Source organism: Meleagris gallopavo, chromosome 1 (assembly GCF_000146605.3).
Source record: "Meleagris gallopavo isolate NT-WF06-2002-E0010 breed Aviagen turkey brand Nicholas breeding stock chromosome 1, Turkey_5.1, whole genome shotgun sequence".
NCBI lineage: Eukaryota > Metazoa > Chordata > Aves > Galliformes > Phasianidae > Meleagris > Meleagris gallopavo.
In genome coordinates, this window is record NC_015011.2 from 7,596,904 (window position 1) to 7,624,848 (window position 27,945).

At 47.0% G+C, this 27,945-nt stretch overlaps 1 protein-coding gene across 5 annotated transcripts in view; it reads left to right on the forward strand.

Annotated features, from left to right (window-relative positions):
- Nucleotides 1-27,945, forward strand: part of FRMD4A (FERM domain containing 4A) — a 201,057-nt gene that overhangs the window by 160,836 nt on the left and 12,276 nt on the right. For all 5 annotated transcript variants that reach the window (XM_010716844.3, XM_010716644.3, XM_010716904.3 and 2 more), the window contains 5 exons: nt 4,551-4,627; nt 8,727-8,865; nt 14,341-14,482; nt 22,933-23,066; nt 25,165-25,287. In XM_010716844.3, coding sequence (XP_010715146.1) covers nt 4,551-4,627; nt 8,727-8,865; nt 14,341-14,482; nt 22,933-23,066; nt 25,165-25,287 — 615 coding nt within the window. The remainder of the gene's footprint in view (nt 1-4,550; nt 4,628-8,726; nt 8,866-14,340; nt 14,483-22,932; nt 23,067-25,164; nt 25,288-27,945) is intronic.

The following is a 27,945-nucleotide window of genomic DNA, read 5'->3' on the forward strand; positions in this document are numbered from 1 at the left end:
GAGGCTGTGGGTGCCCCATCCCTGGAGGTGCTCAAGGCCAGGCTGGATGGGACCCTGGGCAGCCTGAGCTGGCAGTTGGCAATCCTGCTCGTGCCAGGGGGATTGGAACTAGATGATCTTTTTGCTCCCCTCCAACCTATGCCATTCTGTGATTCTATGATATGATGATTAATGGGCACTAAGAACCTTTGCTGCCTTTCAGCAGCCCTCTCTTCTGTTACTACCAAGGGTGACACAAGAGCCAGCAACAGCTTCATTACTTCCAGGAGCTCCCAAATGCATGGATGGTTCCTCTTCTGAGTGTGCAAACAAAGCTTCCTGAGCACAGCCCAGTGCCTAGCACAGATTACCTGAGCTCCCTACGCATCAGTGAAGTCCCAGTCACCCATGGCATGAGTGACCAACCCAGAAAGGCTCCTTTATGTTCATTCAAAAAACACGCTCCCTTCTTTATCAGGAGCCTCTGGCATTCCTCAAATGCTCTCACACTGACCCTACCTCCTGCTGTGTGCAAACTCCACCGCACCAGCCCCACAGCCAATAAAAAAGGTAAAAAACTTCTTCGGACTCATATGGCTGAAACGGATGCAGATCCCTGGGCCTCCTCTCCTCCAGGCTCAGCTTAATTAGGGAGCAGCTAGCAAACCACAAGTGTGCTCACAAAAGAAGCTTGCGTCTGAAGGGCTTTGACTGCAGCTCTTTGTAACTAGTCATAAACATCTGGTGCCTGGCGAGCTTGCCTGCCTCTTGGAAGGGGTCTCCAAAGACAAAATTCCTGTAGCTTGCACCTGAATTCTTCACAGTGCACCGTATACCACTCAGATCCCCAGCTCCTTTTCTAAGCTGCCAGCTTTGCAAAAAAAGCTATTTCTGGCAGTGCTTTCTGTATCATAGCCCCCCACCCACTCCAGACATTTCAAACAGTATGCACAGTCTGACAGGGAACAATTGTTCCCCAGGTTTCCCCTTGCATGTCAGCAGCTTGATAAGCAGTCTTGCAAATTCAAGTGATAGCTCTGGTTCCGGCTCTGTTGGCGCGATGAATCAGAGCCCGCAGTGCAGACACCCTGACTCAGAAGAGGAGGAAATAAGGATAATGCTTTTCTCCTTCAGCAGTCCTTTGCCATTCACATGCGTGCATGCATGAGTGTGCAGCTGTGCTCCGAAGCCAATCTCAGGGAGACTTCCTTAAGCATCTGTTGAAGGTTGAATGATCTCATGTGCAGCTTGTAATGATGGCAACTAGCAAAAATTGTTCCCATCTGAAAGCTGCTCAGTGCTGCATGATCCAAAATGAGCTGCTGACCTCAGAAGAGATCCCAGTGGACAAACCACCACATCACAGAAGCTTGCTCTGCCGCAAGCACCACTAATTGTCCCCTTGCCTGCAGGCTCCAAGTGAGAGCAGCTTCCAAAGGGCAGGGGAACTGTGCTTGTATTACTGAGTGCCTTTCTCCTAAGCCTCATTTCCAGTGTGTTTGGGGATGTGCTGTCCCTGTCCCTGCTGTGATGTACCTTTGGTCAGGTGAAGGACAGAACTGTGGTTGTCCATCTCAATATTAAGTCACCCCTAATACACTTCCAATCACAGAACTGTTGTTGTCCATCTCTACAATGCATCTCCCACACAAAACCAAACTCAGCCTCAGTGTAGGAAAAAGCAAATGTGCCATGAACTTGAATGCTCTGGCTGAATCTAAGCCCAAAAGTGGCATTTCAAAGCCTGCATGTTTCTGTTGTAACTGCATATCCACAAGACAATGTTGAAATTATGACCAGCTCACTGCTGTGGCTCTTATTCCCAGTGAAGGTTGTAAGCACCAGCGTGGTAAAAGGATCTTGATGGATAAAAATTATGCTTCCATTTAAGACTCACTAATGGCATCTTGTGCATCTGTCACTGAATTAACAACATCAATTTGAAACCATACGTAAGCCAGGCAACTGGTTGAAGGGAACAGCTTGCTTACATTAGGAGGTCTGGCTGAAGAGAGAAATTAGGCACTGTTTCTCTTGAGAGGTTGTGATCAGCTAGTAAGAAAGCAGATACTTTCTTGTGGGTATTCGCATTTTTGCAGACTGTATTCCCTATGTGTAAGAGGGTGAGACCTTTCAGATCAATACAGGCAAAACGAGTGGGAGGCTGCAGCATAATATTTGGGCAGCAAAGGGAGTGGCAATGGTAAAACACACATATATGTCCTGGAGAGTAGTGCTATGGAAAAAAAGACCCAAACTCAAGCTATAAAGCCACATTCACCCCCTCCTGGGGCAGCAGCCAGGGCCACATGGGGCACCCCGGGGCACAAGAAATAGCACATGGCGCCTGCACTTGGCTGGCTGAAAGCTCCCCCAGAGCTGCTGTGTTTGGACAGTTGGAATTAATCATGGGAGGGAAACGTAGCTGCACTTAATGAGCTGAGCACTGTGAGCTTCGTTAGCAGAGAGGACAGAATAGGGCAGGATAAGTACATAGGGGACAGTGCCAGACAGAGGAGAATGGGTTGCACAGGCATCTCATCTACCTGAGTTGCTTCTTGCACAAACTCCCCAAGCAGAACAGCTGCCAACAGCTTAGAAAAAGGGTTTCAAATTCCTACTTCATGCCAAAATGACAACAGGGGACACAGGGACAGAGGGATGTTTTCCAAAGGGTGTGAACTGCTGCTTTTTAGATGCTTATGTGTTCCACATGTCTGAGCGCTTCCCAGACACGTTTTCTGCACACACTGTGTTACCATCCCACGGACAGACGGGCATCTGGAAGCACGGAGGGATGTTTTTGGAGGCCCACGTGGCAGTCTCATGCTTGACCCCTGTTGCTGTCAGTGGGAGTTTGGGCCCCAAACTTCCTTTTCTTGCCTTTGAAGCTCTGCTGAAGTGCGCTGAGAGCCTGTAGGGGAGACAGAGTCTGCATTCAGATAGCAGTTCCCAGCTTAACCCTTTCACCCCAAGCCCGTCCTCTCTCAGGAGGTAAAATAATGGGCATTTCTGTGTTCCATTTTGTGATTACGCCTGATATGCAGAAATTTGCTTTTCTGTGCAAGGAATAAATCAGTCTTCTAAGGAGAGTTTAAAATCCAGCCCTTCGATCTGCCCATCCCTCTTGGTCTCCTCCTCCCCTGCACTCAGACCACTGGGACAGCTGGGAGCACCGAGCTCTCCGAAGGGAACACAGTCACGGCCCTCACCCTTCCATCCAGCTGTAGAAAGGAAAAAGGCAACAACAACGATAAAATTTGCAATCCTGATCCCCTGGGATATTAGCAAGGAGAAAATCTTTGTGTCCCTGCTGTGGCTTGCTTTATTTTCTAGATTTCACCTCCATTAGCAGCTTAATCAGTGTAAATCAAATCACGCCTCCTGTTTACCGATCTCCAGAGTGCTGACACTGGCAAGCGGCTTATCTCAGCGTGGCAGGACTCGGCTCCTTCCTTGGGGGTCGGACAGGAACTCGACAGAAGCTGCTTGTAGAGGGAGAGGGAGCATAAATCAGGGAGTGCTCTGCTGGCTCTGCTCCCAGCAGAGGTAACCAGCTCTGAGCGAGAGGCAGCGCGGGGATGCCAGGGGCTGGATGAAGAGCCTGGAAGCCAGGGTTTGGATTTGGGCTCAGTTCTTTGTAAGGATGTGGAGGTGGGCGGAGCTGCCCGCAGCGCGTTGGCCGCAGTCACCGCGGTGATACTGCTGGTTCTACGCTGTCCTCTCTCCCTCTCTCCCGGGGCTGTAGCGCGGCAGGCAGGGACTCCTGCTCAAGGCGTGGGTACGGACAGCGAGACGCGGCTTCTGCGGCGTCCCGGTGCCCAGGAGCTGCACACTCAGAGGGCGGGCTGAGTCCCTGAGACCTGCCCACGCTTACTCAGCAGCGAGGGCAGGGGAGCGGGTCACTGGGAGCGGGTCACTCCGTGCCTCGTGGATTGGAAGGGACTTTGGAGGATCGAGTCCGAGCCCCTACTATAGCAGGATCCCTGCAAGGAGGCAAGACTAACACGACGTGCTGATTCCTGGCTTCGGAGCGCCGCTGGCACGCCGCAGCCCTGCTCAACCCCCAAGCACCGCCAACACGAGTGCTGTCAGCACCCGAGATAAACTCACACCGCTTCGCTTCCGAGTGCCGGTGCGAGCCGGGCTACAGGCAGGGCGGAGCGCCGAGTGCCCTGACAGTCACCGCAGCGCAGAGGTGCGAGCCGCCCGCGGGCTGCCTTACAACGCCTCTGTGCGCTGCAAAAAGCCCGAGGGCTCGGCTGAGCAGCCTCGAAAGCAGGAGAAAGCGGCCGAATCCCCGCTTTCCTGTAACTTTTTCACGTTTGTAGTTAATCCGCAAAGCGAAAGCGTGCCGCGCGAGCTGAGAAAGCAGGGACGCGCTCGTCCGTCCGCACCTCCCGGTTCGCTCCGTTGCGGTGGGGAGCGGGGCCGGGGCCGAGCCGGGCGGGGCGGGAGCGGGGCGGGAGCGGGGGCAGCCCGGCGCGGCGTCGGGAGAGAGAGCGGGGCGGAGGGCAGGGAGCGGGCAGGGCTTAGCGTGGAGGAGCTTCACCCCCTCCTTCTCCCGGCAGATCTTCCAATGGAGGCAGCTGGAGAACCTCTATTTCCGCGAGAAGAAGTTCTCGGTGGAGGTGCACGATCCGCGCAGGTGAGAACCGTGCCGTGCCGTGACGAGCCGGGGGCTGCGGGGCTCAGCGGGATCCCCCGCTGTGGTCTGGGGCTCGCTGCGCTTTGTAGCCAAACCGCCCATAGGCTGGAGCCCTTCAGCAAGGGAACGCTCCCTCTGTGTCGGGTGGGTACATTCCCATTGTGTTTTCCCCCCGGAGCCCGGCAGTGCTTTCTCCTTCGTTCCTTTGTGGCCCCGCGGTGCAGCCCGGGGTCCCGCCGCAGGGAGCGGGCTGCCGTGGTCCTCCGGTGGCTCTCGGAGATGGGTGCCAGATTTTGTACTCGCACGTTTCCTTGTAAATAAATATTCAGGAGTTCAGCGGAAAGGAATGGCACCGTACCAGAGGTTTACGGGCAGGCTGGATGCAAGCCCATCAGTCTTTTTGGCACAGGACCCTTTTTTGTTACTTTGGAGTCCTAAAGTGGGAGAGAGCGAGTTCAAGTGACTGTGCTGTGTTCAGTGCCTGCAGTCTGCACACCTACTCGTTTGTCTTAGTGGATGGTTACTGCACACAATGACCAGTGTACAAATTCCTCTGTAAGTTATTGTGACTGAAATCAACATTCTGCTTTTCAATTAGACATGAAAAGGGCTGACAGAAACTCTCTTCCCGGACCAATTTGGTGTACTGCTGTGTTTTGCTGATTGCTCGGCTGTGATCCTGTTTCACCTGTTTCATGTGCCTATCTGTACAGTAGTACCTGTACTTTTGTTAGGGAAATTTTGCATGCAGTTTCTGTGAACACGGTCACACCACTGTAACAGTGCCTGTATCCATACCATAGGTGTGTTATCTTAAAGCAAAAACTGCAGAAAACCACTCAAACCAGACTGCAGTTCCAGGTCAGCAGAGCCTTGAAGCATCTGCTTAATATTAAGCATGTAAATAGTCGCATGAAATCTAGCAAAGCGAATTCCCAGTGCTGAGAATGTTCTGGGAGACCTTCCAGCAGTGGGAATTGGGGGTGGTGCACTCCTTCCTCCACCAACTGTCCATCAACAGCAAGGCATCAGGAACGTGGGCTACGAGCAGCAAGGAGCCCCTGAACGCTGAGCTGGCCGCTTCCTGTAAGCAGCAATTCCAAGAGAGAGCAGTCAGCTCTGCGACATTCAAGTCATGGTATTTGCAGCTCTGTGTCATGCATAAATTGTGACCACGCAGAGGAACTTCTCTTTCCAACCGTGTGTCATTTGTGTTTATTTGGATGATAGGAATTAATGACGCCGGAGAGCTTCTGCTTTTTATTGCACGACGCTGTTTCCCTGAATCAACACCAGGAGGACAAAGCTCTGTCTGCTGTGAACTGTTGTCTGCCTTTCTCACAATCAATTTTAGTAGGCAGAGAGTACCTCCATTCGTGTCAAACTGTTACTCTGGCTGTTTTACAGCCGGCCACGTTGCAGCAGTATGCTGGGAGCACAGCTCAGGTTGTAGTCAGCCTCCTGGCCAAGGGGGACGGACTCCTGTTTGGTGTATGGAAGCGGAGGAATAGCCACCACAGTGCTCTCTGCATTCCTCTCCATGTAGCCAAACCAGAGCCTGAATCAGCAAAGCCACACTCGCAGGCATGGGAGAGCAAGCACAGCTCCATGGTTGTGGCCAAGACTGGGCAGCACGATGTATGTTTTTGAGCCCTGTCTCTGCCTGCGGCTTCCTGTCCTGTGCAAACCACTTAACCTCTCCTCATCTCAGCTACTTATCCTGTAAAGGAGGGTAGTTGTGCATTTTTGTGTCAGAGGGGTTGATTCCGTAGCACATGTGGCATGCATGGAGGAAAGTCACAGAAAAAGAACCTAAGAGCCATCTCTCATAGGCTCCTTTTGGGAGCCAGCTGTGGAAAGCAACTCAGCATCTTTGAGCAAGTGTTCTTCTTCCTTACAGGATTTACACATTGGACAGGAAACACGTAGAGATACCAGAAAGAAAAAAAAATCAGAAATCACAGAATCACAGAATTGTAGGGTTGGAAGGGACCTCTAGAGATCATCGAGACCAACCCCCTCAATCGTTGCTTTTAAAATGAAAAAATTAATGATTTGAAGAATATGCTTCTAGGAGTTCAAAACAAGGACTGAAAGTGATGGCACCAGAATTTAGGCTCCAGCCCATGTGCCTGAATGTCTCAGAACCTTATATGCCAATATGCTGCAGTGATTTGTGTACCTTAAGTCAATACAGAGCATTCAGAATCCCCTCTCCAGCCTCAGTTCCAGGAGCAGCCTGGGGGTCAGGCAACCCTGCTCTCATCCTCACCACTGCGGCCACCAGCCTTCATCCTGCTGCACCCATGGAGAGTTTTCTCACAGCAATTATGACAGCAGGTTTCCTGCTGTGTTTGCATGGCACATGGTAGCACAGAAAGGGCTCAGCTGAGGATAGTGCTGAAATGTGAGATCCCGATTTCCTAAGACCTTGCTTGCATTGGCTGTGGCTGTTTGCTCAGAGAGATTTCACTCCTATTTGTGGCTCTGCAAATTGATACAATAACACATTTTGCAGCACTGAAAAGTCCCTGACACAAGAACTCATCAACTTTCCCAAGCAGATCCTGGCCAGCAGTTCACATTTCTGCACAGTTTTCTTTTTCTTTCAGACTTTGCTCTGTTTCAACTTCTTTTTACTTCCATCTTCACCTCCAGTTTTGGACAGCCATGCCTGAGAAGAGTTAGGCAGTGCAGATATAGCGGGGAAAAAGGTGCTTTTTAGCAGACTCGGGCACTTCAGAGCACTGGGAAAAGCGTCAACCATCTCATGTGCTGCCCTGTAGAGCTCCTGGAGTGTCCTGCACTGTCACCTCCACATTTGCATTGCACAAAAGGGCCTGCTGGCACCCCTCTGTAGCATGCCCCGCTCCCCATGCTGGAGCTCTTTTCACAATGCGTGTCTGAGGAAAAGGCCATAACAAAAGTATCACATTTCTGTGGTCTGATTTTTGGGTGTTCCTGTGTGGAGCCAGGAATTGGGCTTGATGATCCTTATGGATCCCTTCCAACTCGGGATATTCTATAATTCTGTGATTTCTGACCCAACCTGTGTACCATTGCTCACATTTATTTCATAATCATATTCAACCACAAGACTCTTAACAGATTGGAGAGCAGAACCTTATTTATTTGGGGCTTGGTTTTCTCCAGCCACCATTGTGTTCTCTTCAGTGGGAGGAGTTCAGCAGACCAGAATCGTACAATAGCCTGGGTTGAAAAAGACCTCAAAGATCATCGAGTTTCAATCCCCCTGCCGTGGGCAGGGTCGCCAACCACCAGACCAGGCTGCCCAGAGCCACATCCAGCCTGGCCTTGAATGCTTCCAGGGGGGATACTGTGAGCTTGTGCAGTATTTATCCAGCAGTGTGCTGGTGTCAAGGACTGTGCCAGCAGGGTTAGAGTTGAGGGATAGGAAAGAATAATCGGGTAGTTTTGTGCAGCTGTGAAAGCATGGGGAAACCTAACCTGTATTTTTTGTTAATATTTGAGGACGGTTGGGAGTCCCAAAGAGGAAACACTTAGCTCTTATTTTTCCTGTTTTTATATTCCCTCAGCCAATCGCTGAGTAGCATTCTTCTCTCCAGGGCACCGAGCAGCCCTCTCTGAGCCTCACAGCTTCCCATACCACATGGCAAGTCCTATCTTTCCATTTACAAGAGAGAAAATCAAGGTTTTTTCGAGAGTTTCTTCCACATTCTGTAAAGCAACCACTGATCCTGTTGCTTTTTGGTAATCATCAGAGTCCTAATATTTGAGACCCACCATCCAAAGCCAGAGGTGCTGGAAGGTGTGAGGACTTGGCCTCAGGTGTCTCAGCGTGTGGTGAGACACACAAGATTCATCCAGGTTTGGCTAGGCGTTAGTAACTCCGCTGGGACCTTTACTTGTAGGACTTGGGAGCATTTTAACTTTTACTGTTTAAAGTAAAGGCTGTCTTGACTTGAGTAGCAGATCTCAAAACATTTTTCCCATCAGTGCAAGGGTGTATTCAGTAAAGGTACTCCTTTTCACTGTGAGGTCTGTGGTTGTTTTCTGTGGCAAAATATACCTGAAGAAACCACGGTGTAACCACAACTCATTCTTTCCTCTTCTTTAGGGCATCTGTGACCAGGAGGACTTTTGGGCATAGTGGCATTGCTGTGCATACGTGGTACGCCTGTCCAGCACTGATAAAGTCTATCTGGGCTATGGCCATTAGTCAACATCAGTTCTACCTGGACAGAAAGCAAAGCAAGGTAAGCATGTTGAAAGTGAGGAAATAGATGTATTGTAGGGGTGAGTTGTTCTCACTCCTCATGGCCCCAGCAAGGTCAAAGTGGCTCCTCTACTGCCCTCTTATTTCCACTTGAGATCAAAACAAGGCAAAATAACTCAAGATACATGCTGACTTTTGCCAGGCTAAAGGAATTTGTAATGAATTCATGCCTGTGGGAGCAAGGTTTGAGGGGAAGGTTGTACTGAACTATGGCCAAATTGGAGAAGCCAAAGTTTGCAGACAGATCCCTGGGTCAGGTCCCTGTCTGGATGGTTTCCACAGTGTCTTCTGGTTCTTCTTTGTGGTTCAGAGTAGCTTCAGACTACACCTGTCTCTGAATTCATCTTGCTATCCCTTGCCTTTTACTATTTTATTTTCCCAGAAATGAAGAGTAGAGGATGTTATTTATTCCTCTCACTTCATAGAGTCTCACAGCAGATGAGGGGGTAGGATGCTGACAGCCTGGCCTTACAAGCTACTGTCTTACTGTGGTGCTATACATACTGTGGTGCTCAATGCATAAAGTAAACCGACTTAAAACCAAAGGAGTGTGTGTATTCCCTCTAATTCCTTTCATCAGCAGTAATTTTAGTCATACCCAGAGCAGCAGGAGACGGCTCTGATCACTTTAAGATCACTTTGAGACAGAAGAGACTTCTCATGCAGACATCCATCTTCATATGAGCACGCAGTTGTAAAACTTGACAGATAAGATAAATATTTCGTTCAGTGGGTACCTGTCCATGAACATGGACAAAATTGCAAGTTCACGCAATAGCAAATGAGAGTTTTCTGTCTCTTATTTCTACTGAGTATTACCAGAGCAATATATTACTCTCTCTGTTGCTCTCAATAAAAAAAACTCGGCAAACAAACAGAAGTTCATTTTTTTTACTTTTAGCCAGATGGGTTGGCAGATCTAGCTGCAAGGTATTTAGGTCACTAGAAACCAATAAACAAAAAGAGATTCCCTGCTCCTCCCATTTCTTTGGTAAGAAAGAGGGTCTTTTAAATGCCCAGGACTTCCCTTCAGTCACTTCCTTTGTTGCTGGCAGATTGTGTTTCAATCTGATCTCCCCTCTCTCACACTCCTACAGACAGCACCACCTACCAGCTCTCGTTTGTCAATCTGTCACGTCTCTTGCTATGTCAGAGTGCTTTGTCACAATAATCCCAGTGGTCATGCTGAGGCTTTGAAGTTAAGGCACACAAATATTTTTGTCTCTTTTTTCTTAAGGGAGCTGGTGTTTCAGTCTGTCTGACGTGACACTGCCAAGATTGATAGATCCATCAATTTTAAGTGATGTGTTCAATTCATCTCTCTGGTCACTTCAGGACACTATATCCATGTGTGCTTTGCTTTTGAATACCAGTAAAGCATTTGCTTTATGAGTGAGTGAGGCAATGTGAAATGTCTTTGTTTCAACTCTTAGGGGCTCAAGCAAACGTTTATTTGAGTTTCAGGTCACGTGGCTTTGCATCCCCTTAAATCTCAGTCCGCACTTCAGATGAATTCCCAGCTTCAAAGCACAACTTAGATACTCCTTGCTTTTATGTCCAAACTTGGCATTTCACATAGTTTTGACAAAAGAAAAAAAAAAGTAAAAACAAACTGAGATGAAAAAGCCTGCTGGAACTGATCTCAGCAGAGCCTTCACTTCAGTGGTTAGGTTCTGTGGCAGGAGATAAGACATACTGGATGGAACAAGCTTGAAGTCTGTGCTCGTATAGCTGGGCACCAGCTGGATTTGGATCTTCTGCACAGCTCCACTGGAAAAATCTATTCACTTGATTTTAAAGTGAACCAAAATCATCTCACATGGATTTTGACCCTTTTGCAAGGAAGTGAGGTCCCAGGTTTCTTTGCAGCTTCACACTGCATTGAACTGCTGCCAATTCGCCAAGTTCCCAGCATCTCACTCCCCACTGGCTCTGTATGTCTCTGCAAAGTGTAACACAGAGTCTGAAAAGATCCCCAGCTTTCTGAGTGAACATGTCAGCGTGCAGAACTCCTGTCAGCTTTCTTTTTTTCAGTAGACAAATGTATCAGGACTTTAAGCCGTGTCTTTGCTCTGTTGACTGCACTGAGTCAATCAAACATTTGGCCCAGAAGCTTTGAAAAGTCTCCTTTTATGGAAATTTCCAGTAGCACATTCCTACAAGCACGGCACTCTTTGGCTCAGTGAACTGTCAGAAAATGGGCCCAGGCTTTCAGAAAATCCCACTGAAACACCTGCAGCAAAACCCCATCACTGCAAGCAAGAAAGATATAATTCATCTCTGGTGTCCATCTACTCTTGCTTTTCACTGATGTATTTTCCTTCACCTTCTGACCCTGTCAGAATAGCACAGGGGATCAGTTTGGCCCCATGCTTTGAGATGACTCATGAATGAGCTTGTCTCCTCTGTGCAAATGAGACTTGGCAGGTCTGCACTAAGTGCTTTAAATTTTTTTTGCCTTGAGGGACTGCAAGGCCCAAGGGAGTGCTAATGGGATGTAATCTAGCTTTCCGCTATTGTGCTGTCGGTACAAAGTCTTGCACAAGCCTTGCACAAGCTGCTGCTCAGTGGCCTGTATGAAATGAGCTGTTGGTCTGATTCTGCCATTGATGAGTGGCTGTCCAAAGCACAAGACCACCTGACATTGATTGGTGTTGCTGGAGGCAGCAAAGGCTGCAGGGATTGAGCAGCGTGGAAAGTTCACCCAGTTTCCTTCAGGAGATGCTCCATCCCCACTTAGTGGCCCGCCTCTAAAACATTCCCTGCCAGCTTCAGCAGGTTTGGGCTGCACCCTCTGTGGTTCCTCCACACTGCCCTGCTGATCCCCAGTCTGCTGTCTTTTGGTATGCTTTTCTTCTGCCCAGGCTCTAGGGTTGTCAGGCTTTGGTCTTACTCTGCTATTTCATTTGTCCAATTTTGGGCATATTTCCAGCTGGTGCTGGCTTGGCACGTTGGCCAGGACCACAGCATCCACCTTCGTTGCCTTCCCTTGGCATATTGGTTAGTGCCTGGTCAAACAGGTAGGGCCTGAGCGTGCATTAATTTGCAGTCTGGAAATGAGTGGAAATAAACTACAGGACTGCCCACTGTAATTATTCTACAAATACAGGAAAACTGTCTCCTCATGGGGTGGGAGGACCATTCTGTCTGTGCAGACTTGGGGTTTATAGCCTTTCCCAGACATCCACTGCAAAGACTCAGTATAAGGGGTTAGGGTTGACCACAATGGCTATTCCTGGGGTTACACAAAGTATACATAACCCTACGTAGCCGTAGGGTTATACAGCATATATGCATCTGCAAGGAATAAATTACCAGGACAGCAACAGCCTGAAGACTCACTGTCTCCAAAGATCTGGCATTGCAACAAGACAGTAAGTCGCGCTCAGGCTCCTTATCAAAACTCAGCAGGAGGAAATCTTGGTAGATAAAAGCAGTGACTTTCCTCTTTCAGAGCCATTTGGAGAACATCGTACACAAACTTTCTTGCAGCTCATTTTTGACCAGAAACCTGAGTTCAGGAAGCAAAAAGTGTCCTACCCTTCTCCCTGGACTGAGTCTGGAGTAGAGCTGCTGGAAATGAAAGGTGTCTGCCTTGTTGTAGCATTGGTTTAAGATGGTCAGTACTGGTTGCCTGATTTGCTGTGATACATTGGCAGGTAGTTCTGCCTTCACACTCAAATGAGTGGGGATCCTTTGTTCTTAGGGTCGTTGTGGAAATAAGCTTATGAGGCATTCAGGTACCTCTGAATGGTAATAACAGAGCCTATAAATACCCAATAATATCAAACTGTAATAATACTTCTGTGGGTCCTTTCAGTATAAGGCTCTCCCAGTGCTATCTTCGTTTACAGACTTACATTAATCTCAGAAACACAGTGTACAACAGGGAGACATTTTACTTCCATTATTATTTCACTGATGTGCAAACAGAGGCAGAGAACAGCTAGGAACTTAAGCTGAAGTGTCTTTCCCAAAGCCTCACAGCAAATCAATAACAGAGCCAAGAGTGGTGAGCGTGCAGCCGTCAGTTCACCCTTAGTTCTTGTTAGAATGATCTCTCCTCTCTGAAGATGCGAAGGAATGCCAAAAACCCATCAGAGCAAGCTGTCCCTGCTGGTCCACCTCATGTTAGTTCCTATGGGAACAGATCATGTGCCTTCAGCACCCTACTGAACAAAAGTTTTCGTTATTCCACAATGGCTTAATGAAATGTTTTCTTACGCTTCTCTCTGAAATGCTTGGAAATTACCCTGGTTGGAAGGCGCAGGATTAGGGGGTTGTTCTGATGTAGCAGTTGCTATTTTAAGGTGATTCAAATGCTGTACTGCTCAGAAAAAAAGGTCTGGAAAATTATTATGGCAGCCAAAACACCATCATGTATAGAGTTCATCCTTTCAGTGGTGCTAGGGCTGTCACTGAAGAGCTTTCCCCAGCAGCCTTAATCAGTGTGCTTGATCCTCTTATTAAGCAAGCATCATGTTAAGATGCTGTCAGCAACGTGAACTGGAATAGGTGGCAAACTGCTAATACTGAGGTTTGTGTTGCAGAGGCAGGGCAGCCTCTAGGACTGGATGAGCCTGACTCTGCAGCCAGCTGCTGCACTTGTTTTGTTGCTCAGTGCACCAAAAAATTTCTGCCTCCATTGGCTCTGTGGGGCATAATGATGTCTAAACTCAAAGCTCCAACAAAGGAAATTTGGGGGTTATCTCACCTGAGCTTTCAGGGCATCTTGTCCCAAATTCTTCCTCAACAAATTGAAAAAGGATGACATCTAAGGAGATCAAGTCCTTCTCTCCTAAATTAGGTTTATGCATTATGCAGGTTTACTTTCCCTGGGGTGTGCCTGGATTGCTGACCCGTGCTGTTGTGCAAGGTCCTGGCACAGCCAGTTATTGAGCTGGGGCTGACTGTTTTCTTACTTGACTAATATTAATGCTTTGAAGAGTTCTGTGCATTGCAGGTGCATTGTGTGCTGCCTGTTACTCTGAACCATAACCAGAACATGTTTTCCAGCCAGTTTCTTCCAGCTTCTCATTAAAGCCCATTTAAGCCGATCCTCATCTTATTGATTTAGAGCTCCTAGCAGATTTGGAAAAACCTTTCCTGGCTTCTTTTAGGTACTAGAGGTGATCTTTGGCCTTTGAGCTTATGCAGTAGCATTTCTGAAGGTTTCTTGTATTTGGTAATAAAGTGAGTCTATACACAGTTTCTTCAAGAGGGAAAAATATCCATGACAAAGAGAGAAAAAAACAACAGGAAATGATGCCAGAATTGCACCCGCTTATGAGTGTAAAAAGTGCAGTCCTGAATACAGTTCTGGATTGCTTCCATTCTTGCAAAATAATCCTAGTTTGCTGTGGAGGCTTGTTTCCTGCCACAGTGGCATGACTTTTTGCTTCTGTGAGCTTTAAAGAAGTGCTAGGCCATTATTAACTCTTTTGTCCATGTCCAGTCCAAGATTCATGCTGCAAGAAGCCTGAGTGAGATTGCAATTGACCTGACTGAAACTGGAACGCTCAAGACCTCAAAGTTGGCCAACATGGGGAGCAAAGGGAAAATTATCAGCGGCAGCAGCGGGAGTCTTCTGTCATCAGGTAGGTCCTCCATCCTGTAAATGGAAAGAATATGGTGGGAAGGGCTGTGATCATAACATAATGGGGAGCTGCCAGAAGCTGCACTGCAGAAGTGGAAATCACTTCCCTTTAGTCTTTCTGTCTGTCCAGGTGTAAGTCCATCTCTCAGCATATTGCCCCACATTCAGCACAGGACACAGCCTCCCTGTCTCTCAGTTCAGCTGCTGGTTTCCTCTTTGGCCAGAGGAAGTCTCTCATTTCCTAGCTGAGATCTGGTCTCTCTTCATAGTCTCTGCTGTAATCACCCTATGGCACCCAGTTCATCTCAGGCTGTTTGCTGCCTAAGACCAATGTGTCCATGGAGCAGTTCCCAATCTGCAGTGTGGAAGTGATCAAGCAGCTGAACCCAGCTGAGGCTGGGAATTGGTGACATCCCTCAGCATGTCAGGGCAGGGTGGCTCTTTCACGGAGTGCACATCTTCCTTGCCTCTCTGTTTGCCTGGTGCCCCGGGCCCAAAACAGTTGTTCCTGAGCACCCTCCACCAACTTAGTGCCGGGGACTTAGAGGTTTCTTTTTGTGCCTTAGAGCACCTTCCTGTGTGAGGAGGATATAATAAGTGAAACAAAATCAAGAGAAGTTGATAAGGGAGAGAAATGGAGCATCAGAATAGAAAGAACAGGAAAGGAAATTCAGGTGCTTGTCTGTATTTCTTTGAGACTTTTCTGTCACTCTGAACAGGTGAAGCTGTATATAGAACAGTGCTAAACACTCTTAAGATTGATTGCAGAACGCTTGAAGCTGCTCAGGTGATAAGCTCTTCAGGAGAGCAAAGGTGCTGGTATCAGTATAATTAACAGTTCCAGTCAATTAAATGTCCTCTGCTAAGTGTTACATCAAGCTGTCGAAATCAGTTGTGTTGAGCAGAGAATAACCTTCCTGTGCTTGCCAAGGGAAGAGTCCACCTAAGGATGCACATGCTTTAAAACTTAACCCACCTTGATGCAATAGATCAGTTTTTCATCACTGTACATCCTTCATATCTTATAAAAGCCACCCTCTCCTACCTGGAAAATGTCAAGCAAGGGGTTAAAATGCTCAATGACTTCTGAGCTCTGGATTTGCCTGCTATGCAATTCCTTGCCTTGACTGTGAACAGAGATGCCTTTCTGCTCCTTAGGTCCTCCTGACACAGCACACAGTCCACCATCTGTACCTCCCATCACTCAGGGAGCGATGCAGTAGCTGAGCAGCTCCTGGCCTCCTGTCGGGTTGTTGGAGCTTTTTGTTTGGCAGTTTTCTAGGTTTCCAGGAGGAAAGTAAATAATGTTAAGTATCCCAAGGAAGTTCTTAAGGTCTTTACAAGATCTCAGCGTCCCGGGCACCATTCCCGATTTTGTGAAAGCTGCTTGGTAGTAATCCTGTTTTCATGTTTATACACTTTTAGTCTTCCTGGAAAAAAACATGGAGGTCTGCTTCTGATCTCAGAATGGGAAAGAGCAGGAGCAAAGTAAAAGACAGCAGAAAATCAGATCCAGAAAAGCTCTAGTGAGGCCAGCACCTGAACAGGGGTGCATGGACAGAAATCCCAAATGGCCAGCAACGCTTACTTTTATTGTTTGTCTATTTTTGCTCTCTTCTCAAACCCATTCTGGCTGGGACTCAGTAGAATTGCGGTAGCAACCAGACCAATGCAGAGTTCACTGCCCAAATGAGTGATTTCTTCTGACCTGTGTAGGTGGATCAGTTCATGTCAATGCTTAGCTACGACTGTGTAAAACTCTTCTCATTTGAGTTGTTGTCCATGGGCCAGGCAGGCATGTTTCACTCCATGTTCCCATATTCAGCTGCCTTCTAGGTCCTACCAGCTGTGGAGGCAGGGTCCTACAGTGCTAAGGAGCATTACAGGGTTTGCAGCTCCTGTGTGCCTTTTGGAGTTAGAAGCATGTTTCTGTAGGTAGAGAAAAGTAGAGAGAAGGCATCTGCCATCAGAGGGCAGATCCCAGAGTATTGGAGGCCTTGGATGGTCACCCAGATCTGCTCCAAGAGCCCCTTCACTCAGGCCTGAATGGCAGAGTGACCCAGCCCTGCCTAACTGCACGGGATGGGGCATTCACTGATTGTCCTGCTGGACACAGTCACTGGCTCCATCCCAGCCCTTGTATTTCCTCCCATTGTGGCGACATTATCAGCACAAAGTCATAACAATGGTGGGTTATCGTGGTACAACCTGTGTGCTGGAGAGAATAAGTGCGAATGATTAAGTGGCCACAGTGGATTTCCATACTATAAATGCCCTGAATGACTTCAAATCACCAGGGCAGAGCTGAATCTGTTCGCTGGTCCTGCCCCCAGGAATCTGAATCTGTTTGCTGCTGTTCTCTGCCCTTTTTCCTGGAAATTACTTGTAGCCATTTCCTCTCTTCATCTTACTCCTCCTCAGCAAAGGGGCTGTCCCTGCCATGTGGAGCATGCCAAAGTTGACGTTTCCCCTGGATTTGCAGCAAGACTGCAAGGAAATAATGGCTGTTGTTTACAGCTGTCATGGCCAAAATCTTGCTGTTCAGCACATTGTAGTCGCTGCCCTGCATCACTTACAGTCTCAAAACACAGCAGAGAGGTAATGGAGCTTTCTGCTGGAGCAGTGACTTCCTGTGATCACAGCAATTCAGGAACAGAGCCTGAGCTCCTCTGTATTTCCCAGGCCCTCTGTCTCAGACAGCATCCACTGCAGTTCTAAGTTTTATCCTTATTTTAGCTTTGAAGGCACTGCCCAAAATAGAAAGCTGCCAGGATTTAGCTCAAGGATCTTCTGAGCCATCTCTGGGTATGTAGGGCAAGATTTGCTCATGAATGAAAGCTCTGCTTTCAGACTGGCATGAACCGTGATCAAAAGCAGCAGATAATTATCGGGATGAAATCAAGCAAGGTCTACTGTGGATTTTTTTCTTTGAAGCAGTCCATGCCATAACTGCTTTGCAGTGCTCCTATCTAGCAAGGAGTCCTGTTGTTGCTGGGTTGTTGTTGGCCTGAATCCCAAACTGCCTCTTTCACAGAACAGAATCATAAAGTCAGTACGATTGTAAATGACCTCTGTGATTATCTAATTCAACCATCAACCCATCTCCACCATGCCCACTAACCATGTCCCTCAGTGCCACATCTACACGTTTCTTGAACACCACCAGGGATGGTGACTCTGACACCTCTCTGGGCAGCCTGCTTCAGTGTCTCACCACTCTTTCTGAGAAGAAATTTTTCCTAATATCCAATATGAACCTTCTGTGACACAACTTAAGGCCTTTACCTCTTTTCCTCTCATTTCACCGAGTCGAGGAGAAACCACAGAAGAAAATTGCTGCTTTAACTCTGCAGATGGATAGAGGCCCCTCTGAGCCAAGCTCTTTCTGCAGCAGCAGAGGTTTCCTGTATGTGGACCTGTTTACATTTGCAAATGCTACAATGTGTGATTCCTGGGCCCTGCTGCTCCATCTGGCAGGACCATCTCCTAGCAGTATTGAGCTGATGAGGGTCAGAGTGGGTGACCAGCACCTACACAGCCCCCAGCACGGCCTGTGAGCTGCCTGCAGGATGTTGGATTGCATCCTGTGCTGAGCTGCGCCGGCTGGGCTCTTGCATGCTGCACAGGATATCCTATATGTCTGGCAGAGCTGAGAGACAGTAACTTTCTGAGGTTGCTGGCTGCTGCATGCTGACATCCTGGTGTGGTGAGTCAGCCCAGGCTCTGGCATGGAGCAAATGTGCGGGACCATCCCTCCCTGCTCACGGGACAGCTTGCCGTGGGGATCCGGATGAAATGCCAGCAAACTGAGGCCAACAGGATGTAGCGTGAAGGAATTACCATATTTAGATGTGGTTTTGTTGGAGGAGACTCACGAAATAAGAAAGAGATGCCTGGGTCTTCCTCCCTTGCTTCTCCTTGGCCGTCCTTTTCTCTCACGGATAACAGAGCCAAGCCTCAGCTCCTTTTGCTCTTCAACATGACATCTACCATCCTTGTTTGTTTTCATCATTTGCATTTACCCTTTTCCAAACTGATTCTACCCTGCTGCAATAGGTGGAGAGCTTAGAGATAAACAGTGAGTCACTGGTAGGGCTTTAACCTCCTAAACTCTGCCTCATGTTGCTGGTCTCCTTGCATTTGATAAGGTTTAAAGCAAAGCTTGACTTGGAGGAGATACCTGTTAACTCTGCAAACCTCAAAAAGCACAGCTGACCTTAGTCAGACCCACTGATATGTGAGTTGGTGCATGTCCCTGTCAGTGGCACCATGAATCTCCCAATACCAGCCCGTTGGCACCGGTGAGGAAACTGAGCAGTGCATTCTGCTGGAGGAGTGAGTTGAGCAGGGAGGACCTTGTTCTCCCCATTTCATAGCTTTTGTTCTTCTGAATGTTGGTAGAAGAAGTCGCCCAGAGAGGCCAAGTAGCCAGCAGAAGTTGTATAGCATATCCACAAATTAACAGGATATTATGAATGCTCAAGTCACCAAGACCTATCTTCCACCCTGTGTGCAGGAAGCAGAAGCTATACAAACAGGCCCCAGTTGAACACATTTTTGGTGGCTGTCAAAGAGAAAGCCCTCTGCTTCCCACCCCTTGTGTTTTCACAACATTTTCTCTTTTAGGGACATCAGATGGGTCTGCAGAATGATATTAAAATGCAGAATTCAGTAAATCTTTATGCAGCAGTGGAAAGGAAGCTAAATGAGAATACTCACAAAAAGGTTCAAAAGTTACACAGAGGAATTACATATTTCAGCAATATTTCTCTGGTTTACTGCATTAGGAACTAGTCCTAATTGTGGGAGCTAAACTACCTGTGAAACCCCCAACCAGTCAACCATTTCAGTTGCATCAGGATTGTTCTTTTTCAAGCTGATTTTTCTCCATTGATGATGCCTTTGGGAGGCGCTGGGCAGCTGTGACTCAGTGAGCATAATATTTAATAGGGCTGATGTAAGGTAGTATCTGCTTGGTTGGTTTGGTTTGTGCTGGTCTTTAATTTATTTCTTCGATTGTTTTTACGGTCTTCTGATTTGTTCTGACATTTTGGGGTCAGTTACCACAGGGTTTAGAAGTGGGTCTGTGGTCACAGCCTTGCTTGAGGCTGGATTAATACATTTTTATAAATGAAGAGCTTCTAATGGGAGCTGTAAGCACCCTAGCGATAGAAAGAGCACTGTTCTGTGTGTCTTTACAAACATCTCACTCTGGCTTGATTCTCTTGACTGATCAAGTTGGCACTTGGTTTTTGCCTGTGAGAATAAACAGAGTATCTAACCATAAAAATCTATTAATGCAACCCAAAACACTTCACTTTGCTCAGATAGAAATCCCAGCCCAAGCCTTCTCTTCAAGAAGTTCTGTGGCAAGGTGGGAGTTGGCCTCCTCTCCCAGGTAACAGTGTTAGGACAAGAGACCTTAAATTGCACTATGGGAGGTTCAGGTTGGATATTAGGAAGAAAATTGTTCTCAGGAAGAATGGTGAGGCATTGGCACAGGCTGCCTAGGGGGATGGTGGAATCACTGTCCCTGGAGGTGTTCAAGAAACATGTAGATGTGGCACTGAGGAATGTGGTTAGCGGGCATGGTGGGGATCAGTTGATGGTTGGACTAGATGATCTTAGTGGTCATTTCCAATCTTAATGATTCCATAATTCTGTGACTTCCAGATCTCCCCCAAACCCTTTGCGTTCAGTGGGAACAGTGGGAAAGGGGCCAGATGTGCATTTAGTTGGCACTGCCACTGACCACATCAGGGTTGAGGCTGCATGGTTCTCAGGCAGGGTCAGCACAGCTGGGGCAAATGCCTTGAACTGTCTGTGCTTGATTTGGGTCTGTACCAGCTCAGCCAGAAGCTGTTCGTTTCCTTCTTGTCAGCACTCCCCAGATCAGGCATCTGGGCAGCACTTAGACTATTCGTATGTTTTTAAATGTTTCAGCATCTTTGTAGCTGCTCTGGCAACCAGCAGTGCAAAAATGAACAGCTTTTAAAAATAAATCAGAGCCTGGTGTGGAGGTAGGGAGCAGAGAAAGGAAGGAAAAGGGAAGAGCAGTTGAAAGAAAAACATAGATCATTAAACTTGTCCTAAAAGGGGAAAAAAAGGAAAAAAAAAATGGGGTCGAAACATCTGCTGGAATTGTGAGCAACTTTTTTTACCAGGACTCAGCAGATTGTTGGCAATTAAGTGAAGAAATAAAGCAGTTCAGCTTTGCTAGAACTGCTCACCAGGGTTGCTATTAAGAATTACTAAATGCTAGAGAGGGCTTCCCCTGCCAGTGTAAATACAGGGCTCCTCTAGAAGATCCTGTGAAGTTCTTGCAGTGCAGATGTATTCACAGAACTTAGTTTTATTGCTCTGTGGGTGCAAACAAACCCATATGAAATGAGAGTGACTAGAGCAACTAAACAGACACACTGCTGTGAAATTGTTCTTCTCTGCCTGATGATGCTCAACCTGGCTAACCCTCAGTGACCTTTCCTTCACCTTTCCTGATCCAGGACAGCCCAAAAATGTTGTAACAAATGAAAGGTGGCACTTTGCAGAGTGAGTGCCAGCTGTCATCCTATATGGAGACTGCGGAAAGTAGTGGTGAAAAAGATCTGTGAGATTTTCTGCTCCCACGGGGCAATTGCAGAGCTATTTCATGGCACGGGCTGCCTTGAACCTCTTTTGGTTTTGCTTTAACAGTCTGCTGGAATATTAACAATGAAAGATGAAGCTGAAAGCACAAATTTCAATCTGGTTTGCTGCCAGAACAAAGAGTTGTTCCCAGTTTCCTTTCAGAGCTCTGTGAAATGGCAGCAACATTTACAACTGGCTTTTGCTGAACACCTTCACTGTACACTCAGAGGCCAAGCTGCAAATGTGTCTAGAAGCAACTCCTCACTCCCATCCTACACATACACAGAAACCTTGATGTAGCATCCTTTTGTATTTCACTCATGCTTTCTTTGTGCTGTTACTCAAGAGAGGTGGGGGACAGCCTCAGAGTCACCCTTGGACACCAGGTACTGAGATGGAGGGAATGCTGAGGACCTGAAGGAACCGTCTTGAAGTCATTGCTGTGTCACATTTTCTCTGCAGGCTCAAACCTATCTCCACAAGAAGTCCCTGCAGAGCTGGTCACAATCCAGCTGTCTAACCATAGGTGTCTTGCATACCTGTGTTTAGATGGGAGTATCCAACTGCCAATTCAACAGAGTTTATGTCTCACAGAATCTTGTGTCATACCCAGCACCCCGTGGAAGGCACCTCAGGATACCTTAGATAACCCAGATGCATCTGTTGAGGCAATGGGAACCTCTAAACCACAGCAACTCTGTCAATTCAGACCAGTTGTAGCTGAACATATTGCAGTGGCATGAGTGTAGAAAAGCGTGTAGAGATGGTATTTTCCCCTTCCAGAGATTGCTTTCCATCTCACAGTATGACCATAACTTTCATGTTGTTAGTCTATGACATAAGGATGCACTCAGCTTATGCAGGCAAATTCATGAGTTCATCGTAAATTCGTGCCCAAGCTCAGATATATTGAAGAGAGTAAATGCTGAGCGCATCCTAAAAGGTCAGCCACTCAACTTACAACTATATGCAAACAAAGTTACTTCTTTTTTGAGATACAAGAAGCTGGATAGGAGCTGATGCGTCATCCCAAACAAACTGATGAAAAATCAGGAATCCCATTAATGTTTCCCTAAAGAGCTGAAGTTAGGAATTGTGTTGTGACCTCTGATTAGGAGTCTGACTTAATTTTGTATTTGAACCAAGAGATACATATGGTATTGGTGAAAGTTGCTGGGTAATTGCCACATGAAAAATCAAGCCATTTGGACACCCAGTTCAAATATTTTGACCTATCTCTTCCCAAGCAGCAGCTACTGCCCTGGAAAGACCTGTGGGTGGTTGTTGTTTGGTTTTGTTTTACAGCTTAGTGTGCTTTTTACAGGAATCTGGCTAAGTAATTTTATTCCATTACTCTGTTGTTTTTTTGTTGTTGTTTTTTGTAAAGCAGACTCTTTAAGTGGATTGAATTAAATGTTTACTACTAGAGTAATTACAGCCCTTAAAGAAGCCATCTGCATTGTAAAGTGGTTTCTCCTAGGCTTACTTTCCCTAAAATGCTTCTCCAGGGCTTTGTGAAGTGTGCTGTTATTTGCTGTTGGGAACTGTCATGGGAATGATTTTTTAGGATCTCTACAGGAATAATTTTGCTGCTTCTATTTTTCTGGATAATGAATGTCTTTGTGTATTCCTCTGTCCAGTCTCACTCTGTTAATTTAAGCATTAAGGATTAGCTGTAAACAAACATGACTGTATAACACCTGCTTTGTATCGTAGTCTGATTTCTTTTTAGACTGATCACATCCAGGCTTTGGTACAATTACAGGCATCCCAGATGTGTGTTCTGCTGTCAGCTGCCATAGTGAAGTCATTGTTTATTGACAGGTTCCCAAGAGTCAGATAGTTCTCAATCTGCCAAGAAAGACATGCTGGCTGCACTGAAATCCAGGCAGGAAGCCTTGGAAGAGACACTGCGCCAACGCTTGGAAGAGCTGAAGAAACTGTGTCTCCGAGAAGCGGTAGGCAGTGGATCTTTTATAGCTCTTAACACTTGTTGCTTGTACACTCTTGTAGCATGCTTTTTGTTTGGAGATGGCAGTCATCAGAAGGATGACATCCAGGACTTTACCATCCTAAGCTAGCACTGCTTAAGTCTAATGCACAGAGGGGAAGGTTTGCTCGTACAGGAGCTCACAGCCCAGTGCCTTCACTTTAACTCCAGCCACGCCGTCAGTGCAGCCACAAATGCTGTGCAATACAGCCATGCCTTGCCGGGGCACAGTGCTAGCAGAAAGGAGCTATTTCCTCACTGTGCTGCAATAGGGTTGGCCTGAGCCCATCTGTCAGCACCTTAAGAGCTGTTAAGAAGTGTTATTTCTTTCTCTGGATGATTTGACTGAGGCAGTGGATGGACACTTGGGGTTTGACCCGGTCTTGCAACCCTACAGCTCATCCATCAGCAGCCTGCAGCTGGAAGCATTTCCTCTCAGGCTGCCTTTAGTCCTGTCTGCTTTGCCGTGGGAATGGCCCAAACACAGGGAAAGGAAGGTGAACCAAGAGGGAAAAAGGGTTAAAAGTGGGGGCATAATCAAATAAGCATGGCCAGAGCCATTCACAGCAGTGGCATCAGGTTACCTCAGGCCATCACCACTCCAGTTACTCATTAATTCAGATTACATTTCAGGCCTGTGCCTGTGAATACTTTTCAGTTTATGAAGGCTGCGTGGTAGCTCACGTTCATTTTGTTCTGCTCCAATTTTGTTGCTTTTACAGAAGACATTAACTGTTTCCCTTCTGCCCTGCTTTGTATTAAGTTCAGGGTTATATAGAAGATATCCTCAGGAACAGATGCATGAATCTCTGTCTGGATGCAGTGCGTAGAGCCCCATCAAAGCAGAATGAATACATTACAGAAGAAAAGCTAAAAGAACTCCACAGGGCTGGAAGGGCAACTCAGAATGGGACACATGAGATGTTTCAGCAGTGCCTCTCGCAAAAGTGGCTGTGCACATCAGCACAGAGCTGGAAAGTGCTTAGAGGAAGGATCTGAAAAGGCCAGACCCTTGTTTCCTAGTGACCTGAAAATAGTAGAAAGAAAAACCCCATTAGGGAGTGGGGGAGAGGCCAGGGCAGGCAGGGGCTGAGCTGTGAGCTCTCATTGAGGTCAGTTGCTGTTCTTTGGGATTCAGATGATTTAGGTTACTCTGCCAGCTGGATCCTCTCAAGTCTGATGCTAAAGAACACAAAAGCCTTTTGTCCTTCATGGGGAGACTTTTGAGTACAAGGAGTTGGGCTGTTCTCAGAGTGAGACTCTTGTCTTTTTCTGTGGGCATTTGAATGCCTTTAATTCAGATATGTGGGGCTGTATTCCCACACAACACAACAACAAGCATTTCCTTCAGTGTTGGCACTCACTGCTTCCCGTGTTCCAGGTATTTCTCAGTTCTGGGGGATTTGCTTCAGATTTTGAACAAATCTTTACAAATTACCATCAATCTGACAGAGCATCATCTAATATCACTCCAAAGCTGCCCATGACATCACCTGGCCTTGGAAGGGCCTCTGATACATGAAGTGTTATCAGACAGGTAATGAGGTACCAGGCACTGCTTTTAGTGATTATTTGCATGCATTCCTCTCAGACACATCATGAATCAGGTGGGAACATTTTTTGTGCGGGTCATAACCTGCATGGCTGTTGCCACTGGGACTTTCTAGCGCAGTGAAGGCTTCAGGTGTGTCATCTCCCTTGCAGAAGTAGCCCAGAAGAGAGAAGCTCTTTTTTTCCTGCTCACCCTGTGGCAGAGATGAAAGCGTGTGTGCTGTACCCAGACCCCAACGCCCCAAGGGATGGGCACCACCTACAAACCTGTGCTGGGCAGGCCACAGAATCTCTATTCATGTCCAGGTTAAAAAAACTTCCCCACCCTCAGCAACAGAGCCTGGGCCACATTCTCAGGGCTGGGTGCTCTGTGTGTTTATCAACTTCAGCTAAATGTGGTGTTAATGACCGCCTGTCATTTTAAAGTCACAATTCGAGAGCAGCAGTGTGCTTTGCACATGTCAGGACGCTGCTGCAGCATTTCCCAGGTTGCTAACAGTGTTTTCTGCTTGCAGGAGCTCACAGGAAAGCTGCCACGAGAATATCCCCTCGATCCTGGGGAGGAGCCACCCATTGTAAGGAGAAGAATAGGAACTGCCTTTAAACTGGATGAGCAGAAAATCCTGCCTAAGGGAGAGGTGAGATTTGACCTTCCTTTCCAGCTGTGTGTTCCCACTTCTGATTGCGACCACATCCGGTGTGCATGGCATAGAAGCCACAATCTTCCTGTTTAAAATGACTGTAGTTGGTCACAGTGCCTTTTTTATGAGCCAGCAGTATGTCCAGGTGACCAAGAGAGCCAATGGCATCGTGGCTTATATCAGAAACTGTTGCCAGCAGGAGCAGGAAAGTGATCATCCCTCTGTACTCAGCTCTAGTGAGGCCGCACCTTGAGTACTGTGTTCAGTTTTGGGCTCCTTGCTACAAGAAAGATATTGAGGCCATGGAGCGTGTTCAGAGAAAGGCAACAGAGCTGTGAAGGGTCTGGAGTACAAGTATTATGGGGAGCAGCTGAGGGAACTGGGATTGTTCATCTGGAGAAGAGGAGGCTCAGGGGAGATCTTATCACTCTCTACAACTGCCCAAAAGGAGGTTATGATGAGGTGTGGGTTGGCCTCTGCTTCCAGGTAACAGTGGTAGGGCAAGAGGGAATGGCCTTAAGTTGCACCATGGGAGAAACAGGTGGGACATTAGGAAAAACTTCTCTGAAAAAGTGGTCAGGTGCTGGAAAGGGCTGCCCGGGGAGGTGGTGGAGTCACTGTCCCTGGAGGTGTTCAAGAAACATGTAGATCTGGAACTGAGGGACACAGCTTATTAGGAAATATAGTTGAGAGGAAGATGGATTATTGCACTGGATGATCTTGGAGATCTTTTCCAACCTTGGTGATTCTAAGATTATTTTTTTATAATTCCCTTCAGAAAAGAGAAGCAGAGAGGGGGTTGCTTGTCTTGGTCCAGAGTAAAGGTTAAACCCTTAGGGCTCAGCCTTGGCTGTGCTAGAAGCAGCAGGAATAGCCAGGGTGACCAACTGGATTGCGACAGCCCAGGTGACCAACGGTAGTGACCTGTGTGAGCAGGGAGCACATGGAGAGCCCCCTGAGCCATCTGAGCCCTGCTGCTACCCTGCGTTATTACCACAAACAGCAGCTTGCTTTCTGCTTCAGCAGTGATCTGAACTCAGATCTCCCCTAGCAGGAGAGAAAAGCATCACAATTACTCATCTTAGCCCTGCAATAGCAAGATAAAAGCATTTACCTCCCCAGTCCTTAAACAAAAGAGGCTCCATCCCTACCTATGGGAAGCTAGATTTATGTTTTTTCTAAGCTTGCTAGGGAGTGTTTGTTCTTTTTCCTTGCTCCCACAATGTGCTGGGTCAGTGCCCTGAACCATGGCTGTGAAAACAGGCCTGCAGCAGCTGTAAGGCGGGCCCAGATTCACAGAAGAGCCATTGTCTGCAGGGACACATTTGTCTCAAGACACTTGTGTATATCCCAGTTTTGAGTTTCTTTTTCATTTTTGTAAGAGGAGAGCCTGAAGCTGGTGTGACTGTGTGGTTTAAGGCACAGTTCAGCCAGGGAATTAACTATCGTTTTGTTGACATTTTTCTTCTGCTGAAAAAAATAAACAGCTGGAGCTCTGTAGTTTTCTTCTCAATGAAACCTGGGAGAGGAATTCCACCAAAGTCAAATATTCATGAACTAGCACATTTAATTAAGCTTTTCAAAAGGAAGCACAGTTTAACTCACTTACTCCTAGAAGCCCTGCAGTCTGTTGGCTGCTGTGTTAAAACCTGATCCTTGGTTTCCCCAGTTCATTTCTGTTAAGCTGTTTTTGGGGTCACTCCGTGAGGAATCTCTACAGTGCAAAGCGAGGCTGAGCAGTGGGAAAAGCATGAAGGCAAAGCAGTTCCACCCCACTGCAGGCACTCTGCCTTTTGGCACCAGCAATCCAAACACTCCGAATCAGCTTTTCTCTATCCCCTTTTTCATCTGTCAAACTTTAGGACTGTATTGAAAACTATAAATTTCTGTTCTCAAGGAATAATGTTGGGCTGTGTTTACTTGGCTGCCAGTTTGAGAAAGTTCAGAGAGGCCAGTGTTGATTTTCATATGCTTTTCAGCAAGTGCAAGGTCCAGAAACTCATTTTAAAACAAAGGTGAAATTCTCTTCCAGTCCCATAAATCCAGGACTGAAATTACCAACTATGACAAGGACCTGAAGCAAGGCACTTCCCTCTAAAAACAGGTGATATCCCTCATTTTCTGAGGTTTTATTCGTAGGGCCTCACTGGATGAAAAATAGATGGTTAGGGCTGGGAAGAAAATTGAGATGTTTTTCTCTTAGATACATTGAATGATTTAGAACTGAATCTGCGAAGGCTTGAAATGACAGCTTGCACCAAACTCCTAATAACTTTAAAATAAGACCTTCACCAGAACACAAACTGCAGAGTAGGCTTCTACTGTAGTTCTTGGTAATCACCTCTACGTGGTCTGGAGTTCCCGACTCTGGGAACGATTTTGAAGAAGGCAGTGAGCCAGCTTCCAGGCCTTAAAACTCTGTTGTGTCAAATCCACTTTTAATAGGCTTGGTGTTGATAAATTTATAAACTCTGCAGTGCAAAAAAAAAGGTTCTGTTAAAAAGATGGAGGGGTTGATTCAGTCTTCAGAAACAATAACTGTCATTTCAAGGCAATGCTGACTCACCACTGACAGAAAAGGACTTTTTTCAAGCCAAAAGCCCAAAATAAAAACTTCAGAGAGCACTTTCAGTTTGATTAATTCCTGCAGCATCC